We start from the raw sequence: 21071 nt of genomic DNA, 5'->3' as shown, positions 1-21071 counted from the left end.
CTACTGTATTTCCCGCATGTCATCACTGCACCAGAATCTAAGACATGTGCCACGTAAAGCTGCGCTGATATTGCGCCGCTCCTAGTACTGTTTCGTTCTAGCCAGCATGCGAATATCAATCTCGGACTCCGCTCAGTAGTCCTCGTGAAATATGCTCACCTCCTCCGCGGCTGATGCTAGTGCAACGTCACATCTATCGATGAAATGGAGTCGGTCATGCGGTGGCTTAAGGTCTAACCACAGCAGGTCCTTCATATCCGATCGTTCCCAGTTCCGAAGGTAACCGCGCAACTCTTGACAAAGTCAAAGTGATCCGTGGGCTATTCGAACCTCTATTCAGAAGTGCATTGCTAAGCCAAAATGGCTTCTGTTATTGAACTGCCTATACCTGAGGCGTACGATGTGTCGACTAGAACGGGGTTTCTACCGGAAGTTTTATCTTGCGAGTCCGATTTGCACCCATACTACCAGCCATGGATCCGGGTTACTCAGGACTTGCATAATTTAATTGGGGACAATCGAATACGAGACGTCGTGATTGAGCTTCCAGTCTTGAGCTGTGAGCGCCTGGAGACAATATCGCAGCGAAGAAAAGCATACTCGATGCTAGGCTTTATCTGCCACGCATATATTTGGGGAAGCGAAGAGCCAGCAGAGGTATGATTGCAGGGAATCCCATCTCAATCCTGCGACTAACCCCCTGTCTAGATTATCCCTGAATCAGTATCAAGCCCGCTCTTGTTGATCTGCAAGTCATTGGAAATGCCCCCCGTTGCGACCTATGCTGGATTAGTACTGTGGAATTATACAGTTGCACAGGACATAGAGCCTATTTATCGAATTGATAACCTCTCAACTCAGATAACCTTCACGGGTGCGATCGACGAGAGCTGGTTCTACCTCGTCTCGGTAGCCATCGAGGCTAGGGGAGGTCCACTAGTCAGGGCCATCCTGGACGCAGTTCGTTATGCGCGAGAGAACAATGTCAATGCGGTGATAACTCAGCTTATTTGTCTTCTCGAGGGTATCCATGATATATCCGCGTTGACACAGCGCATGTATGACAACTGCGACCCGCACTTCTTCTACAACAAGATCCGTGTGTTTCTTGCCGGTAGCAAGGGAAATCCAAAACTTCCCAGTGGCGTATACTTCGATAATGGAACACATCCAATGCAACCAGTTCGACTTTCTGGAGGGTCGAATGCACAGTCGAGTCTAATCCAACTCATTGACCTTGCTTTGGGTGTCAGACATCATCCCACCAAGACCCATGCAGGCAAACGGTTCCCTAATTCGCTCCACGAGGAAGACCCTGAGTTTGTGGCAAGCATGCGAGACTATATGCCTGGTCCTCACCGGCAATTCCTACTCCACTTCGCCCAGGTTGCCAATATTCGAGCATTTGTCGAGATGAACCGGGATCACGAACATCTTATCAACTCGTATAATGCTTGTATCACTGCCTTAGTGAGATTCCGAGATATACACCTACAGATCATAGATCGCTACATCCTTCTCCAGGATACGAACAGTAATCGTAATGCGAGGAGGCGGCAGGGAGCTCGCGAGTCATGTCCAGTACACATCAACTCGAAACCTCGTTCTGGGGGTCTGACTACCGCAATATTGAACCACGAGGACAGCAAAGTTACTGCGCGGGGAACAGGAGGTACAGCGCTTCTTCCGTTCCTCAAACAGATCCGAGACGAGACCTGTTACTCCCTCGCTTGAACTGCTTGCCGATGTGTTATTGGTTTTGATGGGTATTAGGGGCTCCCTGAACGAGTGTCTCAATGCTGTAGAAGCAAACTATGATCATTTATCCTTGGCTATGTCGTGATTACAGAAAATTGACATAGCGTACTATTAGAGTTAATAAATAGCAAGGATTAGACAATTATGTCTTTTCTATGAATGATGGACGATGAGACAGCCGCTTAAACCTATAGTCTCCGTTTAATAGTTCGCATAACGATATCTCGAATAGGCGATAATATTACAATGAAAGGTAGTAAGCAAATTCGTAGAATCAGACTCGTGCCTGTAACCGCTTGGGTCAGTATCGTCGACAGTATTAGACGCTGAAATGCTGATAACACTCATCGCGAACATATAGGGTATAGTGTGTTGCGTCTGTGCGTGACTCTGCTGCAACATGTGGTATAAAGCGATTCCCACCCCAGTCAGACGTTCAGGCACCTTTCAGCTCCGTACAGCACAACCCAAATTAAGACGTCGCAAATTCTTTGTGTTTCCAAGTCCAAGACTATGTCCTCTCCGCTTCGTATTGCTATATTGGAGTGCGATGAACCGATCGGAGAGACCAAAAGGAAATTTGGATCGTTTAGCAACCTGTTCCATCTATTGTTCGCCGCAGGTGTCGTAGGCCTACAGCAAGATAGCGCCAGAGAAGGCCCCGAAATTGTTGAATCCTCATATGATGTTCATATAGAGCGGAATTATCCTGAGCTAGATGACATTGATGCGGTTGTGTTGACAGGTAGCAGTAAGAATGTTTTTTGCGAGTTTTACTACAACACTTTTCGCTGATGGTGACCCGCACAAGGATACGACAGTTTCTCAAATGGAGAGGAGAACTGGATTCTACAACTTGTAGATTTCGTTGCAAACCTTCTACATCACCAAACAAGGGTAAAAGTGATAGGAGTGTGTTTCGGGCACCAGATTATTGGGCGAGCATTAGGTGTGATGCCGGTGAGGAACAGGAATGGGTGGGAAGTTGCGGTCACAGAAATCGAATTGACATCTACCGGTCGACGATTGTTCGGCTTGCCTTTCCTAGTGCGTCACATAAGCAAACAAACATTGCTGAGGCATTCTCAATATTGAGCACCGTGGCTGACCAAGGAATCGATCATTTTAGGCGATCCACCAGATGCATCGAGACATGTTGCCAGTCTGTCCGGCCAACGTAGAGCTTTTGGGTTGGTCAGAGCGATGCCCGGTCCAGGGTATGTACCAGAAAGGCCGTCTGCTCAGTATGCAGGGTCATCCGGAGTACCATGGAAGCATTGCGGATGAATTGCTAGAGCGCCGCGGTCCTATGGTGTTTGGGAAGGAAATTTATGACGAGGCTAAGTCTCGAGTTGATTTGCCGCACAATGGAGTCGCGATCGCAGCGAGAATGCTGGAATTTTTGCTTGAATGACTGTAGGGGGAACTAAGAGTAGAATTTGATCATTTTTGTTGTATTTGACCAGCAAAACCTTCGAACATATGTGTGAATCGAACTCAAAGAAGTTGCCGACAGTTTGGTGAAAGATATAAAAAAGAAAGACTGCATTAATTTATCTAATGTGTTGTATAAAGCCAATCTAAGCGTCTATTCACAATATATATCGACATGTTTCTCGGGGGTTGCAACCCTCGCTGAGTGTGTAAGTAGCACAGCACCCCACTGAAGCATGCCATATAAGATATACTGAGATGATTCCCTAAAAACGCAAGATCATGTCAATTTTCCAATAGCTGCACCTAGCAAGGAATCCCTTTTGAGTTCACCCTTTCTTCTCATCGTCCTTCTTGATCGACCGCCACTGAAGGCCGAGGGCAGCTAGCAGACCAACACTGACCAGACCTAGTGCGATGTAAAATACTTCCGTAATAGCAGAGTTATAGGCCAGTATGACCTGCGGTCGGTAAGCAACGGGCACCAATCCCTCCAGACCAGTCGCGCCATTTTGTTTGGCAATGGCTGGGTCGAAATTCGGGATGTTTTGTGCAAGATCATTTGCCAGCTTGTCCAGGAACATATTCTGCGCGATGGATAGAAAGATGATGCCACCAAGCATCTGCACAAAGTTCAGTAGTACCAAGGCGGCAGGAACAAGTGGCCTCTCAAGCACGGTTTGCAGGGCGATGAAAGGAGGCTGAAATGCCATACCAACGCCGATACCGTAGATGATCTGGTAAGCGATCCATCGTCCTGCAGGTGTATCAGGTTTGAATGTGGCCATCAATGCTGCTCCAGCAACACTCAGCGCACTGCCAAAAAGTAACGCTGGATTGAAGTAACCGATTATAGATGTAAAATGTCCACTAGCTAGCGCGCAGATGGACATACTGACCGTGGTTGGTAGATACATCAAAGCCGAATGAAGGGTGTTTGCTCCACGCACTACTTGAAAATAGATGGGGATCTATAGAGTCATTAGCACGTTCGCAGCAGTGATGAGGTAGATCGTTTTCGATGGAACTTACGTAGTTCGCAAAGATCCATAAAGCGGCAAAATTACAAAAGCCAACCACACAGCTGAGGGCGACATTTCGCTGTCGTAGTATTGGTAACGGTATCATACTGTTACTACCACCGATATGCTCAACCACGAAAAACAGGATGGCAAGTAGACCGGTTACGGTGAGCAGGAGGATAATCCTCCAGTTCGACCAAGAATACGTTGTACCAGCCCATTGCAAACCCAGAATCAAGCAGATCGTCATAGGAAGCTCTGTGGCCAGCCCATACCAGTCGAGACTCTTCAACCTTCGAGCGACGCTGAGTTGTCTGTCATCTACATTCTGGCGTAGATGGCCTACGCTGACGGACACGCCTAATGCAACAGCGCTCCCTAGACCCACGATGGTCCAGAAGTTGATCCTCCAATTATCGGCATGGGCAATTGATCCGCTGATCAGTGGCCCAAAAGCGAGTGCTGTGCACTCCACGGCACCGCAAATGCCGAATATGCTGGGTTGGATCTGTAATGGAACGGTGTGTGCAAGGATGCTGCGCTACGAGTCAGTGTTGGGTTCTTTTGTGGGGGCAACGGACCGAATCCATCATGCTTGTTACTAACATATACATGCCAGAGTTTATTCCTGCTGCACCGAGGCCGCTCACCGCGCGACCTAGGATGAAGGCAGTGGAAGTTGGTGAAGCAGCAGTAAGGATTGATCCGGCGATAAAGATTGTTAAAGAGAGCACGTAAAGTGTCTTCATAGAGTAGATGGTGTACAGTCGACCTATGATCAAGATAGGCGCACACAACGTTAACAAGCTTGTCACTTAAGATTAGCCCAGCCGTCCGAGGAAGTTGAATTATCATGATTTGGTGTCATTCTCACTATGTTGTTTGGTACCAACCAATATCCTGAAGAGCATCAAAGTGATCGGTGAGAATCACAAGAAGGGTGCCAATGCAACTGCTGTCCTAAAACAAGCTTTGTCAGTACTGTGCATTCTTCTTGTTGGTAGCCTAATGCAGTTTGTTCTGCCTCAGCACTATACTTACGAAGCCAATAGTGAAATTACCCAGGAACAGACATGACAATAGAACTATCAACTGGACACTTTGGAGACGCGGAGGATCCTGAGCGTTTTGACTGGATGTTGTCTCCTTGCTGGTGTCAACCTCTTTTCCGCCATGCGTACTGCCAGCCTCTTGCTTGGGCTGGAATTCTATGCCGAAGTTGTCGTCGCCCGCTCTATAGATGTCCACCGATCCCATCGTTGCAGCTGATCTCCCGAGTCCGTCCGTGGCGGCAATGGAAGTCACCAGTCACAGAGTCGGTATCACGCAGGTCGGAAGAAGAAAGCTTCCCCAAAGAGACAATTCGAAAAGCGGCGGCCGGGACTGACTTGACTGAGTATATCGAGCTAGAGATGAGCACCGTCTGTCACAAGGTGTCGTGGTGCTGTAAGTCATTGCAGGATAGAGAAACCGGGTATAAACGTCTGCCTAGACACGTGCCCGAGAGAAACTAATCAAGGCTTAATAAGGCCAAGTCTCACGTCAGCAGCTAAGCTTTGCAGGGCTGTCCACCTCTGTCCACCCCTGCAGCTACCGCCGACAGCAGATAAGCGCATGGACCGACGTTCGGCCTTTTGTTGTGGACCGCGAGAGGGCTTGCCCAATCATTCTGTACAGCCACAGCGCCGAGTCGCACGGACTTGGCTACTGCATGATCCATGCTGTTTTAGTGTGGTGTGGGACACAAGCGCGAAGGAACAGCCAGCGCAAAGGAACCTGCGGCGCAAAGGAACGGCTAGCGTCCAGGGAGCCGGTAATTCTGTTCAGCCAGCGTATCAAGATACCTCGGACTCCGAACCCCAGACAGAAGATGGATCAAGCGCGATCATGACCAATTCTTAAATATCGGCTAGTACAAATATATTATTGGACATCAAATGGCATACAGCATAAGCAGTCCCAACAGTCCTCTGGCCCTTGTACCCCGTACCAGATTGAACACGTCTGAAACGATGGAGAGCTCTACAGCAATAATGAATATCGATGACAACAGATGTGAAAACAGTCACGGTGAGCGACAATCTTCTCATGTCGCGGAGAATGAACAGGGAAAGGCTAATGCCTCGAGCTTTTTGGACAATGATGAGCGACGAACATGGACTGAAATACAGCATGGCCCAGATCTGTTTTCCTTGCTAGACAACATCAATAACTTCAGCATTGCCGAAATACGCCAGAAGATAGCAGTCGCCTGTGGTGTACAATCCTCACAGATCGAAGACGCCTTTCCCTGTACGCCGCTTCAGGAGGGTCTACTCGCTTTGAGTGCGCATCTACCAGGCTACTATGTCGCACAGTACAACCTACAGCTGCGCCCAGACGTCGATGATGTTACTCTACAAGCCACTTGGAACCATGTTTATGCGACGACGCCTATTTTGAGAACACGCATAGTTGATCTCACCGGCGAAGGCTTGGTACAGACCATCATAGACGAGCCATTTGAATGGACGGCAGGTGACGATCTCGATGGATATCTGTATCATGATAGTCAGCGAACCACAGGGACAGGGACTCCTCTGGCTCGATTCGCGCTTATCAACGATCACAAACGCAAAAACCGCTTTTTCGTCTGGACAATGCACCATGCGCTATACGATTTCACGTCCGTGCCACTGCTTGTTAAAAGGGTGAACGATGTTCACTTGGGCAAGCAACCGGCAGCTTCAGCTCCATTTCAGAATTTCGTGAAGCATATGAAAAAGATAGAGGTCTCATCTGCGGAAAGGATATGGAAACAGCACCTGGATGGTAACGAGGCGCCAATCTACCCTCCGCTTCCGGACAACAAATATCGCCCCAAGGCAGACCAAACACTGTCTCATGTGATCAAAGATCTCCCGTGGTCGCGCGAAGGCGGAACCCAGACGATGCCGATGGTCTGGGCGGCATGGGCCGTTCTCATGGGCCAGCACGCAGCTGCAGATGAAGCAGTCTTTGGAGTCACTACATTTGGACGACAAGCCCAGGTGGCTGGCATAGAGAGTATGACTGGTCCTACCATGGCAACTATGCCGTTGAGGGTAGAGCTCGCCGAGAAAATGACTGTCACGGAATTCGTATGCAAACTACAACGGTCTGCAGCAGAGTTAGCCACAGTTGAGCAATATGGGCTGCAAAGAATCCGCAAGATCAGCATTGATGCCGAGAGAGCTTGCAATTTTCAGACTCTTGTTGACGTTAATCTTCAGGAAGAGTATCTGAATCCAAAAGATGGACCATTCGACCCAAGCTCTCTAGAGAACGTCTCTGCCTCTGACAATGCCCAGAATGGGCCTCTCTTTAGCACTTTTGCATTGAAGGTTCAATTCAAATTGCTAGAATGCGGTCTGGACTGCATGTTCACGTTTGACTCCCGCATAGTCGGGAGCGATGAAGCGAGCTCGCTCCAACGTCAGCTCGAGCATGTTCTCCGGCAACTTTGCGACCCAAGAAATTCTGACGTACAACTATCGGACATTGATTGGATAGGTCCGAGCGATTTGGGGCGCATTTGGACCTGGAATGAGACAGTTCCTCGAAAAGCCAACGACTGTGTACATGACTTGATATCACAAACAGCCCAAACCCAACCTGATGCCCCAGCTATATGTGCTTGGGATGGTCAACTTACATATGGTGAGCTTGACCGAATCTCTACCGACTTGGCTCATTACCTAGTCAGTCAGGGTGTTGAGAGAGGTACCATAGTGCCATTATGCTTCGAAAAATCAATGTGGACGTCCGTTTCAATTCAAGGAGTAATGAAAGCAGGCGGCACTTGTGTGACTATGGACACCACTCAGCCAGAAGCCCACTTACAGCGCATTGCTGGTCAGGTCTCAGGAAAGGTTCTTTTATCGTCGGTTGCTAACAAAGCAATGGCGGAACGAATGGCAGGAGATCACACGAATGTGATTATACCCCAAGCTTTCTTTTCACTGCCCAGGAGTACACATTCGAAAACCCGTTTGCCTACTGTTGACCCATCAGACAGGGTCTACATAGTCTTTACGTCTGGAAGTACCGGGACGCCAAAAGGTGCTATGATCACGCATTCTAATTTTAGTTCTGCCATCTTTCATCAACGCAGACCTCTCGGCATGCAGCGCAAGGATAGAGTCTTTGATTATGTTTCGTATGCATTCGATGTTTCGTGGCTTAATGCATTACTCACATTAGCCGTGGGAGCTTGCCTCTGTGTGCCGAGCGAGGCGGAGCGTCGCGACGATATTGCGGCATCAATACGTCGCTACAGCGTGACATATGCGGATCTCACTCCATCAATAACGCGGTTGATTGAACCGAGTGAAGTGCCTTCGCTTAGACACCTTACGTTTGGGGGTGAAGAAGTCCTTGTTGAGGATGTTATCCGCTGGAGCCATTTACAGGAGGCCGTCAACGCTTATGGGCCTGCCGAGTGTACACCCAAGAGCCATGCATACGATTACATCTCAGAGGCATCCAAGCTAGCAAATGAAATTGGTTGGGGAACTGGGCTGAACTCATGGGTAACGCAGCCCGAGAACCCCAACAAGCTAGCAATCATCGGTGCTCTGGGTGAATTATGGCTTGAAGGACCACTGGTGGGTGCTGGGTACCTTGGCGAGCGTGAGAAGACGGCAGCTGCCTACATCAAGAATCCCGCCTGGCTATTGAGTGGTGGACCAGGTCATTCTGGCAGGTCTGGGCGCCTTTATAAGACTGGTGATCTGGTGCGCTATAATCCAAACGGTTCATTGATTTACGTCAAGAGAAAGGATGCACAGTTGAAGGTGCGAGGGCAGCGTGTAGAGCTTGCTGAAATCGAACATCATGCTCGGAATGCACTCGCCTTCCAGAAGGGTGAACTCAGTGTAGTTTGCGCGCTGATCTTACCAAAAGGTAGCGATAACAAGATTTTGACAGCGTTCTTCAGCACATCCATGACTGATAACAACGCTGGCGAGTCCACGCTTGGTGCTTGTGTATCCCAAGCCACAGAAACACTGCAGGAGCGTGTTCCATCCTACATGATCCCTGGAGCATGGGTTTTTCTACAACGTATGCCAATGAGCGCTACTGGTAAGACAGACCGGAGGAAGTTGCAGGCAATTGGGTCTTCTATGACACTGGAAGAGCTTACCTCCCTCGGCAATACTTACAAGGAAGGTGGACGGAGAGCGCCGACGACCCCGACTGAGCTTCGTCTGCAAGCGGCCTGGGCATCTACCCTCCAGACAAGCGCTGAAAAGCTTGGTCTAGACGACAATTTCCTGAGGATTGGTGGTGACTCGATCCTTGCCGTAAGGCTAGTCACAGCTGCGCGGCGTGAAGGCCTGTCAATCAAGGTTTCGGACATATTCCAAAAGCCCACTCTTGCTGGCCTTGCAACTCTAGCCATTGAGATTCCGACAAGTGCATCAGTTCTGCCAGAGTCTATAACTCCCTTCTCAATTCTACGGCCAGGAACAGACATCGCACATATGCGTAGCCAAGCTGCTGCTGCATGTGGCGTTCCACATGATCTCATACAAGATGCTTTCCCGTGCACACCTTTGCAGGAAGGACTGATGGCGCTAAGTACTCGCCGGAAAGGTGACTACATGCCGCGATTTGTGCTGCCCTTGAAGGATTCAATCGATATCGGTCGGTTTCGCAACGCGTGGTCCCAAATGGCAGCCGCCACCCCGATTTTACGGACGCGCATTGTAGATATAGCGGATCATGGCCTCGTGCAAGTCGTTCTTGATGAGGGAGTCATTTGGGAAACCAAAGAATCCGATCTCGATGAATATCTCGAAAGGGAGCAGCCCATCGCTGCCGGCCTTGGATTGCCACTCGTGCGTTACGAATTGATCAGAGATCACAAACTACAGCGGACTTTCTTTGTTTGGACAATACACCACTCTCTGTATGACGGATGGTCCATGGATTTAATGATTCGACGAGCACAGCAGCTTTATCGAGACGAAGCGTTGTCTCCGATCATCCCGTTCCAGAACTTTGTCAAGCGAGTAAGCATGGACATGGTGCAGGCTTCAGCAGAACGCACGTGGATAGAGTTCTTCGATGGACTGGGTGCACCGCCTTTCCCGTCAATATCTTCGACAACCTTTCAACCTGAAAGTAACAGCACGGTAATGCATACCATCTCAAAAGTGCAATGGCCACAAATGGGGATTACAGCTTCTACAGCATTACGTGCAGCCTTATCAGTTGCAATAATGCAGTATACAGGCCTGAGCGAGGCATTATTTGGATCCAGCTCTATGGGCCGTCAGATCAATATGGTTGCTATTGAAGAAGTTGTTGGGCCGACGATAGCCACGGTTCCAGTCCGCGTCACTTTGAAACAAGAAGAAACCATATCCGAATTTTTGCAGCGAGTCCAAGAACAAGCAATTCAATTAACTGCAATTGAACAATTTGGTCTACAGCGGATACGACTACTTGGAGGTAACGCTGAACAAGCATGCCAGTTCCAAACACTGCTTGTTGTACAACCAAAGAGTCAAAGTAATGTTGAAGATGCACTATTTGAGCTTTCTGGAAAAGAAGGACGTGTTGGAAAACCAGTCAACGAAGCTGCAACATTCAGTACTTACGCACTGATGATAGAATGCACACTGGCCGAGGATGGGCTGCTTTACCATGTGTCGTTTGACTCTGAAATAATGTCATCGGACAAAGCGCAGAGATTCTGCTATACTTTTGAGCAAGCCATTCGTCAATTGTGCATGCCAGAGAATAACACAAAGCGACTCGCAGATCTTGATCTCTTAAGCCCCCAGGACTTAAAATCAATCTGGGAATGGAACTCAACTATGCCCGAGAGCGATTCAACTTGCATGCACGAGTTGATCTCTCGTTCGATCTGTCGACAGCCCGAAGCCACTGCTGTGTGTGCTTGGGATGGCGAACTGACGTACAACGAGCTTGATTTCCTGTCTACAAGACTCGCTCACAAATTAGTTGATCGAGGAATTGGAGGTCAAGGGGGGAAGTTTGTACCTTTATGTTTCGAAAAGTCGAAGTGGACGCCTGTAGCTATGATGGGTGTGATGAAAGCTGGCGGAGCCTCTGTTGCTTTGGATTGTAATTTGCCAGAACAGCGGTTGCAAGCCATAGTCTCTCAGGTCTCTCCTCAGCTCATTCTGGCCTCAGCAAGACAGATTGAACTTGCTGGTAAGCTTACATCTGCACCAGTTGTGACTGTCGACGCATCTCTCATGGAGCCGCTTTCATCAATGCTGGAAATCGATGCCCTGCCTACAGTAAAACCATCAGATGCGATATATGTCGTTTTCACCTCCGGAAGTACAGGTACTCCCAAGGGGGCAGTGATGACACACAGAGGCTTCAGCAGCGCTATCCGGCACCAGAAAGAAGCGCTAGGCTATTCAGCTAATTCAAGAACTTACAACTTTGTCTCCCACAGTTTTGACGTCTTCTGGCATGACGTACTTCGGACTTTCGCGGCTGGAGGTTGTTTATGTGTGCCATCCGAGGACGATCGTTTGAACGACTTGACAGGTTCATTCGAGAGGCTCCGAGCCAATTCAATCGCCATTACTCCCTCATCTGCTCGACTGATTGACCCGGAACATGTTCCAGGGCTGAAGCATCTAGTCATGGGCGGAGAACCGGTGACTGCTGCAGATGTATCACGGTGGAAAGGCCGAGTTGACAACATCATTAGCGTTTATGGACCTGCAGAATGTGTGCCGCCAATCACAACAGCTTCTTGTGATCCGAATTCTAGTCTCGCGCCTAGCCTTGGCCGTGGCGCAGGCGTGAACGTATGGCTGGTTGATCCTCAGGATCACAACAAACTTTCAGCGGTGGGTGCAACAGGCGAGGCTCTGATCGAAGGACCCTTGGTTGGAGAAGGCTACATCGGCAACAAGGAGACATCCGAGAGGGTTTTCATAGATGCTCCGAGTTGGCTTGTACGAAATGAGACCGATCCTGAAAGCTTTCAACGCCGCTTGTACAAGACTGGTGATCTCTTGAGATACAACGAGGATGGAACGCTCAATTTTGTAGCACGAAAAGATGCTCAAGTCAAGCTCAATGGACAGCGCTTCGAGCTCGCAGACGTCGAACAGAATCTTTACCAGGTCATTGGCACAGGCAACGATGTACAGCTCGCATCGGAAGTAATTACGCCTAACGCAGAGGGAAAAAAGCTCCTCGTTGCTTTTTTGAACACTGCAACTTTTTCTCGTGCTGTTAAGGATTCTGACACCATGAAGGACAATAGGACTGCGTGGATTGCGGCACTGGAGAACAGACTGCCTACGTATATGATACCGAGTGCATTCATTCCTCTAGATGAGATTCCAAAAACAGCGACAGGAAAGTTAGATCGCCGACGACTGCGCAATTTGGGCGCTTCAATGACTTTGGAAGAACTCAATTCCTACGGGTCTCCAGGCCGCGAGCGACAGCCGCCCACTACGAATGTCGAGTGCCTACTACAGAAACTTTGGGCTTCTGTACTGAAAATTGAACCGAGCCGGATTGGTGCCAATGACAGTTTTCTCAAAATTGGTGGGGATTCAATCTCGGCGATGCGACTTGTCACTGTCGCGAAAGAACAAGGGCTGGCATTGACAGTGGCCGACATATTCACAAAACCAATCTTGCATGAGTTGGCTCTCTCAGCCAAGACATTGATTCAAGGAGATTCCACCCGCGAAATCAAACCATTTTCGCTACTTACGACCGAAGAGGATATTGCAGAGTTATCGAAGCATGCGGCTATTTTGTGTGGTGTGTCAGTGTCGCACGTAGAGGATGTTTTCCCTTGCACACCGCTACAAGAAGCTCTACTAGCTCAGACCGCAAAGCGTGCTGGTGACTTTACTGCGCGTTTCACCCTGGAGTTGCGGTCTTCCACTGAAGTTTCTCGCTTCAAGAGAGCCTGGGAATCTGTTTACGACAATAATCCAATATTAAGGACAAGGATCATTGAGCTTTCTCACCATGGACTCGTACAAGTTGTTCTCAAAGAGTCCATTCGTTGGGGGAATTCTCAGACCTTGGAAGAAATTGAGATGACGAAAAATGGAAGAAATATTGGACTGGGGACTTCACTCATGCAAAACGATCTTGTAGAAGACGAAGAGTCAGGCCTCAAGTATTTTGTCTGGACCATTCACCACGCGCTTTACGACGGTTGGTCGATACCACTTTTGATGGAAGACCTTGCTCAGGCCTACAATGGTCAAGTTCTCACACCATCTCCGCCTTTCCAAAGCTTCATATCATATCTTCAGCAAAGCGATGGAGCTGCAACGAATGCCTTCTGGGAAGGCATGTTCCAAGGCTTAGAAGCACCATCATGGCCGGTAGTGGCATCGACCACACATCAGTTACGTGCGGACACAAATTTTGCCCACACTATTACTGGTGTAAATTGGCCCAGAGAAAGCAACATCACCGCTTCAACAATCCTACGCGCAACATTGGCTATCCTCATGGGAGAATATAGCTCCACTAGCGAGGTTTTATTTGGTGCTACGGTCATTGGTCGACAAGCTCCTGTTGACTCGATCGACCGTGTAACAGGGCCGACGATCACAACTGTTCCAATCCGCATAAAGCTAGGCGTGGAGCAGAGTATCGACGAACTCCTTCACGACATTCAAAAACAAGGGATCGATATTATGCCGTTCGAGCAGATTGGCCTCAAGCGCCTTCGACGAATAAGCGACGACACTGAACGGGCTTGTCAATTCCAAACTCTTTTGGTAGTTCAGCCTGGGTCATCTTCTGATGACCCATCGCGCCAGCTGTTTGAGCACTCCATACATGCCGATGTCGCTCTCAACAAAGACACCACCAACACTGCCTTCAACACTTATGCTCTTCAAGTCGTCTGCGATCTCACGAATGACGGTCTAAACGCAGAGTTTATTGCCGACTCTACGATTATCGAGAAAGCTCAACTGCGTCGAATGGCTTTCCAGTTCGAACATATTCTACGACAGATATGTTCAGTCGGACAGGGCGTATCTAAAATCATTGATATTGAGACTGTTAGTGCCCAAGATCGCGCTGAGATTGGAACCTGGAACTCGAATCTCTGGAAACCAGCGAAGCAGTGCGTCTTGGAGCTTCTTAAAACGACCTCACTTCGGAAACCATCTGCAACAGCCGTTTGTGCCTGGGATGGGGACTTCACGTATGCCGAATTTGAAACGCTATCGACTAAATTGTCTTACAATTTGGTTTCCCTCGGGGTCAAACCAGGAGTAACAGTTCCTATACTGTTCGAAAAGTCGAAATGGATGTCAATATCTATGATTGCGGTTATCAAGGCTGGTGGCACCGGTGTCACATTGGACTCAAGCCTTCCTGAAAATAGGTTACGATCCATTGTTGAGCAAGTCAATCCCAAGCTCATCATTTCGTCACCAGGTTGTGAGGTACTTGCAAGCTTCCTCACTCGCGAAAGGGTAGTCTTGGTAGACGATCGCCGCCTGGCACAATTACCAAGCCCTTCACAAAATTACCAACTCCCAGCTGTAACACCTGACGATGCGTTATATATCGCGTTCACTTCAGGCAGTACCGGACGGCCAAAGGGAGTCGTGGTCTCCCACAGTCAGTTCAGCAGCGCGATTACGTATCAGCAGGAAGCGCTTTGCATCACAGAAAACTCTCGGATCTATGAATTCGTTTCATATGCCTGGGATGGCATTTGGTTGCATATTCTATTCGCCCTGGCAGCTGGTGCCTGTCTGTGTGTTCCAAGCGAGACAGATCGTCGGGACCGACTCGCAGAGTCGATGCAAGCTTTGCAGGCAAACTATGTGCATCTTACACCCACAGTAGCGCGAATGCTGAATCCATCTCAGGTGCCGGACCTGAAATATGTGGGCCTGGTTGGAGAGGCAATGCTCACATCTGATAAAGATCAGTGGACGCCATTTGGAATCAAAGTTCTGAATCTCTACGGACCTACTGAATGCACACCGCTGAGTAGCTGCGCCGAAATCGGAAGCGAGAGTGAAGGGCCATTGGTGATAGGCAAGGGCTTCGGTGCCAACCTGTGGATTGTTCGACCGCAAGACTCTTCACACGATCTTGCACCTATCGGAGCCGTCGGTGAACTTGTCATTGACGGGCCAATTGTGGGCGGAGGTTATCTTTCAGAAGCGGTCAGTACTTCCAAAGTATTTGTTTCCAACCCACCGTGGCTGAAACAGGTTGCCCGACATGCTTCCAAGAATTTCGTCTACAAGACTGGCGACCTTGTTCGCTATACCTCAGACGGAAACATAGTATTTGTTGGCCGGAAAGACTCGCAAGTAAAGATTCGTGGGCAGCGAGTCGAGCTTCACGACATCGAGAGTCACATGCGCGGAATTCTTATAAGGAATGCACAACCAAACCCATCACAGCAAGTTGAAATTTCTGGCTTCGTGGACGTATTGATCCCGAAAGAGAGCAAAACTCCAATACTTGTTGCTTTCCTTCAAGTTCACTCAGCAGAAGATCTTTCTCAGGATGAGCTACGCTCTGTGGCAGGCCAGGTCGTCCCTGGGCTGGTGCAGCAGCTGGCGAGTTCACTACCTGCATACATGGTTCCAAATTTCTATATTCCACTTGCTCACATTGCTACTACGGTGACTGGAAAAATCGATCGGAGCTCTTTGCGCAGGATAGGTGAACTCTATACCCTTGAGCAGCTCTCTGCCCTTAATCCCGAGCCAAGTGTCAAACGACAACCAGTGAGCAAAGCAGAAGTCCTCATTCAACAACTATGGTCACAAGTCCTCAACATCAATGCTGAGAACATTGGATCGGATGACAGCTTCTTCCAAGTCGGCGGAGATTCTGTTAGCGCCATGAGTCTGGCTAGTATAGCGCGAGAGTACGGTCTGTCACTGACAGTCTCCGACATCTTCAAGCACCCAAGATTGGAGGATTTAGCTACGACTGGAGGCAAAGTTGTGGCTACCAATCCCGAAATCCTACCATTTTCTTTGTTATCACCTGGTATGAACGAGGAAAGTGTTCGAGCCCAGGCAGCAGTACTCTGCAAGATGGAACCTGGACATATTGAGGATGTCTTCCCATGTACACCGATGCAAGAAGGCCTATTGGCAATCACAGCAAGACGTGCCGGTGCTTTTACTGCTTGCTATACCTTGGAGCTACAGACCTCAGTTGACTTGGATCAGTTCCGTCAAGCGTGGACCGAGGTGCTTCAGGCCACCCCCATCCTCAGAACCCGCATTATCGATTTACCTGGTCAAGGTCTTGTTCAGGTTATCTCCAGAGTTGCTGAGCAATGGGCCGAAAATGACAGCCTCGACCACTTTGAATCAAAAATGCCAAAAATAATGATGGGACTTGGCCTACCTTTGAATTTGCAAAATTTGATCATCGAAAAAGAAACCAAACGCCGCTTCTTCATTTGGACAGTGCATCATGCACTTTACGATGGATGGTCTCGGTCTCTTGTGATGAGTCGATTGGAAAAAGCATACCGAGGCGAAAAACATGGAGAGTCGCCACCGTTTCAAATCTTTGTGAAACACCTAACTGATCTCAATACTTCGCGATGTGAATTGTTTTGGGGTGAGCTACTTTCGGGGATCGAAGCGCCTTCGTTTCCATCACTACCCGTTCCAGCATACGAGCCACAGGCGGACAAGAGCTTCACAAACGTAATCTCCAATATAGATTGGCCCAAGGGCGACATTACCCCATCAACGATAGTTAAAGCAGCATGGTCGATTCTGACTGCTGAGTACACTGGGGTAGACGAGGCATTGTTCGGCGTCACCGTCATGGGTCGTCAAGCCGTCCAGGGTATCGAGCAAATGGTTGGCCCCACGATTGCAACCATTCCAGTCCGCATTGTTCTCAACAAACAAATGCCGCTTGGAAGCTTACTCCGAGGAGTCCAGGAGCAGGCCGTGGATTCAATGGTGTTCGAGCAAATTGGTCTGCAAAACCTTCGTCGTATCAGCAGCGATACCGAGAGAGCCTGTCAATTCCAGACGCTGCTGTTGATCCAACCAAGGACTTTGGCAGACGATACAAAGAGGTCTAGAGAATTATTCCAACATTCTCTAGGGGACGAGAAAGTGGCCAATTCCGACGACATCAACGCTGCGTTCAGCAATTATGCCCTTCAAATCTGCTGTGACCTCGGAAAAGACGATCTGACCTTGAGTCTTGTCGCCGACACTAACGTTATTAATGAAGTGCAATTGCGACGTATTCATCGACAATTGGGGCACATTATCCGCTTACTATGCAAAACAGTGCCCGACGTCAAGCTAGGTGACATCAGTATCACAAGTCCAGACGATCGACAAGAAATTTGGCAGTGGAATGCAAGCGTGCCTGAAACAGCAGCTGCCTGTGTGCATGACTTGATCGGAAAGACTGTCAAAACCGTTGATTCGACCACAGTGGCTATAAACGCTTGGAACGGCAGTATGACCTATGTTGAGCTCGATCTCCTGTCAACTCGTCTCGCCCATCGGCTATGCAGTCTTGGCGTAGGTCGAGGTATAATCGTTCCCCTTTGCTTTGAGAAGTCAGTCTGGACTCCAGTGGCACAGGTTGCAGTCATGAAAGCAGGAGGCGCATCTGTGGTATTGGATACAACTCTACCTGAAAATCGACTTCTAGCAATCACTCGGCAGGTCCAGCCTTTGGTGATAGTATCGTCGATTACAAATGAGCAGCTAGCTAGCCGACTTGCCGATGCAACAGTAGTGACTGTTGATAGGGATCAGTTATCTCAGCTTACAGATTTGAGTTGCGCACTACCTGCAGTTCAGCCTTCTGATCTGTTGTACGTCGTATTCACTTCTGGTAGCACGGGTCTTCCCAAAGGAGCGCTTGTCACACATCAAAACTTCAGCAGTGCGATCCAACATCAACAGCACCGTCTCGGCATCGTTTCTACTTCCATGGTCTACGACTTTGTTTCGTATGCATTCGACGTTGCATGGTCCAACCTTCTCCAGACGCTTACAGCGGGAGCGTGCTTGTGTATCCCAAGTGAAGCTGATCGAAGAGGAAATATCGCCCAATCGATACAAGATCTGCGAGCCACTTATGCTCACTTAACACCAACAGTGGCTCGGACTATTAACCCTGCAGCTGTTCCTGGACTTCAGAAAATGAGCCTTATTGGCGAACCTGTCTCACAGGCTGATATACAACAATGGGCTGACCGCCGAGTCATGTTGAATACCTATGGCCCGGCTGAATGCACACCTGTAAGCACAATTCAAGATCTCAAGATAACGGGTGTGGGTGAGCCTCAGATCGGCAAAGGTATCGGTGTCAACACATGGATCCTCCGCGCAGATGGTAGCCCAGATCTGTGCGCAATCGGTGCTGTTGGCGAGCTTGTGATAGAAGGACCAATCGTCGGTTCCGGCTACCTTTCAGATCCCGCTAAATCCGCCGGTTCCTTCATCGAAGACCCTCCATGGCTGCTACAGCGCGGGGATAAGCAGAAAGGCCGCACTGGACGAGTATACAAGACCGGAGATCTGGTCTGTTACGATTGGGATGGCAGTCTAAGATTCATCGGCCGCCGAGATACTCAGGTCAAGATTCGTGGTCAGCGAGTTGAACTCGCAGACATCGAAAATAATCTCCAGAAGCACCTCACCATAAAGGGCGACGTGGAAGTCGTGGTTGATGTTCTATGTCCGAGCGGAAGCAACAATTCTATTCTCGTCGCCTTCATCTGTCCTTCAAGTGCAGCTACGATTTCTGAATTGGATCTCATTGCTACCGTACAGCGTATGACAACGGGAATTGAATCGAAACTTGGAGAAGATCTTCCGCTGTATATGATACCGAACTTCTACGTTCCAATGCCCGTTATGCCGGCCACAATCACAGGCAAGCGTAACCGGACCGAGCTGCGGAGACACGGTCAAACTATGACACTTGAGCAATTACTTGCGCTAGGTGCAAGACGACAGGAGCGGCAGAGGCCTTCCACTCAGCTAGAACGCCAATTGCAACAGATATGGGCCTCTGTCTTACAAGTCGCTCTCGACTCAATTGGATCAGAGGACAGTTTCTTCCAGCTCGGGGGCGACTCTATCATCGCAATGCGTCTGGTTCGAGAAGCAAGCATTAGAGACCTACACTTTACAATCCAGGATGTCTTCACTCATCCGCGACTCTACGACTTGGCAACAGTCGTGGAAAAATCCGTCTCGGATAGAGCTATCGTCGGGCGTAATGAAGATGCAGGACTTGATCTTCGGGGTACGCAAGCAGTTTCTCGTAGTGAACAGGCGAAGAATATTCTCGGAAGGCCGGTCACTTCATTCCAAACAAGGTGTATCGAAGCCGCATTACGGGAAGATAAACAGTGGTGGAATTACATTTCGTTAGACCTTCCTCCTCACACACCCACATCACAAATTGTCAACATGTGCAAGGCTTTGTGGGATCAATTTGACATCCTCCGCACAGTCTTCATCTGGGATCAAGATCGATATTTGCAGAAGGTGCCGCCAGAGCAACAGCTCAGCTACATCATCGAGGAGCACGATGGCGATATCAATCACTTCACCAGACATGTGTGCTTGCAAGACTTTAAGCAGCCTGCGATACTTGGTGCTTGCTTCACAAAGTTTTTTATCATCGCCACTTCAGAAGGTGAGAGAAGATTAGTCTTGCGGCTTTCACATGCTCAGTACGACGGCATGAGTCTCCAGTTTCTCCTACAGTATATTTCTTTTGCCTTCCAAGGAAAAGTTCTACCCGACTCGCCGCGATTCACTGACTTCATCGACCGAAACATGATGAGCACGGTAAGCTCGGATAATTTCTGGCAGTCGCTCTTACAAGATGTGCCGATGACACCGGTCCCTGCATCTCAAGGGCCACTAGACTTTGCACAGGTCGAAGCTATTCCTAGGGCATCTTGCACTGTGGAGATAGGCTTCTCCGTGACGCAATGTGATGTAACACCGGCCACGGTGTTCACAGCCGCATGTGCATGCGTGATTGCAGAAGTGACAGCGACGTCGGACATCGTTTTCGGTCGGCTCATTACCGGTCGCTCTGTCCTCGAACACGATTTGCAAGAAGTCGTAGGACCGTGTGTCAATTTCGTGCCTGTGAGAGTCGCCTTCGATCAGGGTGATATATCTTTCAAGCTTGCGCAGCAGGTAGTGCAAGAACAGTATGCCAGAGGACTGCCATACCAGACGACAGGGCTTGGTGATGCTGTAGACCCGCGTATGACGCAATTCGGCTTCATGGTCCACTATCTCGCAGTCGATGATCGACCTACTATGACCTTGAACAGAAGCCAAAGCCGGCTCGACTTCTGTGAGCTTCCGGTAGGCTATGATACGGGAGAGGTGGAGATCATGGCCAGGCCGTCGGGCGAGTCACTGCATATCACTGCGACGGGTGGAGCGCACCGGGTTGATATGCTGAGCGACTTTCTAGACAGACTTTGCACGCTGCTACATGGACATTCCAAGGGGGGGGCTCATGGTACAACTTAGATGAGGTGTTTCTAGATATTCTGTCAAAGAGCGAAGATGATGCCTATCAAAGACTTGTTTACAGAGTATTTTGAGTCCCTTTGCGAGATTTGGTTCTCCTCGCTAGATTTTCCTCTCTCTTTCTAGATCCTGCATATGTTGATGATATACCGCAAAGTTGTGAAGCCGATAGCCTACTATATGAGACACAGTCTTTTGTACTACTAACGGGTCGTCACTATATTAAAATATCCCTGGGTATATTTGCCGAATACTTCCTTCTAACGTCAACGATATATCTCTCTGCCAGACTGTTGCCCAACGGGCCTTCTAC

The 21071-nt window shown here is 49.1% G+C and overlaps 4 protein-coding genes across 4 annotated transcripts; 3 read left to right on the top strand and 1 right to left on the bottom strand.

The window, feature by feature from the left end:
• Positions 1-360: 360 nt before the first annotated feature.
• On the top strand, positions 361-1734 carry N7511_000645 (indoleamine 2,3-dioxygenase; the record flags this gene model as incomplete). The annotated part of the gene is made up of 2 exons (XM_057123070.1): positions 361-657; positions 709-1734. 2 exons carry the CDS (start codon positions 361-363, stop codon positions 1732-1734), a joined length of 1323 nt encoding a protein of 440 aa, XP_056988803.1.
• Positions 1735-2271: 537 nt separating this feature from the next.
• On the top strand, positions 2272-3172 carry N7511_000644 (type 1 glutamine amidotransferase; the record flags this gene model as incomplete). The annotated part of the gene is made up of 3 exons (XM_057123069.1): positions 2272-2509; positions 2570-2805; positions 2888-3172. 3 exons carry the CDS (start codon positions 2272-2274, stop codon positions 3170-3172), a joined length of 759 nt encoding a protein of 252 aa, XP_056988802.1.
• A 349-nt stretch (positions 3173-3521) lies between these two features.
• On the bottom strand, positions 3522-5471 carry N7511_000643 (efflux pump antibiotic resistance protein; the record flags this gene model as incomplete). Its single annotated transcript, XM_057123068.1, has 5 exons — positions 3522-4163; positions 4225-4750; positions 4821-5021; positions 5089-5174; positions 5256-5471. 5 exons carry the CDS (start codon positions 5469-5471, stop codon positions 3522-3524), a joined length of 1671 nt encoding a protein of 556 aa, XP_056988801.1.
• A 776-nt stretch (positions 5472-6247) lies between these two features.
• Positions 6248-20758, top strand: N7511_000642 (nonribosomal peptide synthase; the record flags this gene model as incomplete). The annotated part of the gene is made up of 1 exon (XM_057123067.1): positions 6248-20758. One exon carries the CDS (start codon positions 6248-6250, stop codon positions 20756-20758), a length of 14511 nt encoding a protein of 4836 aa, XP_056988800.1.
• Between the last annotated feature and the right edge of the window lie 313 nt (positions 20759-21071).

Source organism: Penicillium nucicola, assembly GCF_028828085.1.
Source record: "Penicillium nucicola strain IBT 29836 chromosome Unknown utg000001l, whole genome shotgun sequence".
In the NCBI taxonomy this organism is placed as follows: Eukaryota; Fungi; Ascomycota; class Eurotiomycetes; order Eurotiales; family Aspergillaceae; genus Penicillium; species Penicillium nucicola.
The sequence above is the reverse complement of the archived record's forward strand: the minus strand, read 5'-3'. Positions and strand labels throughout refer to the sequence as shown.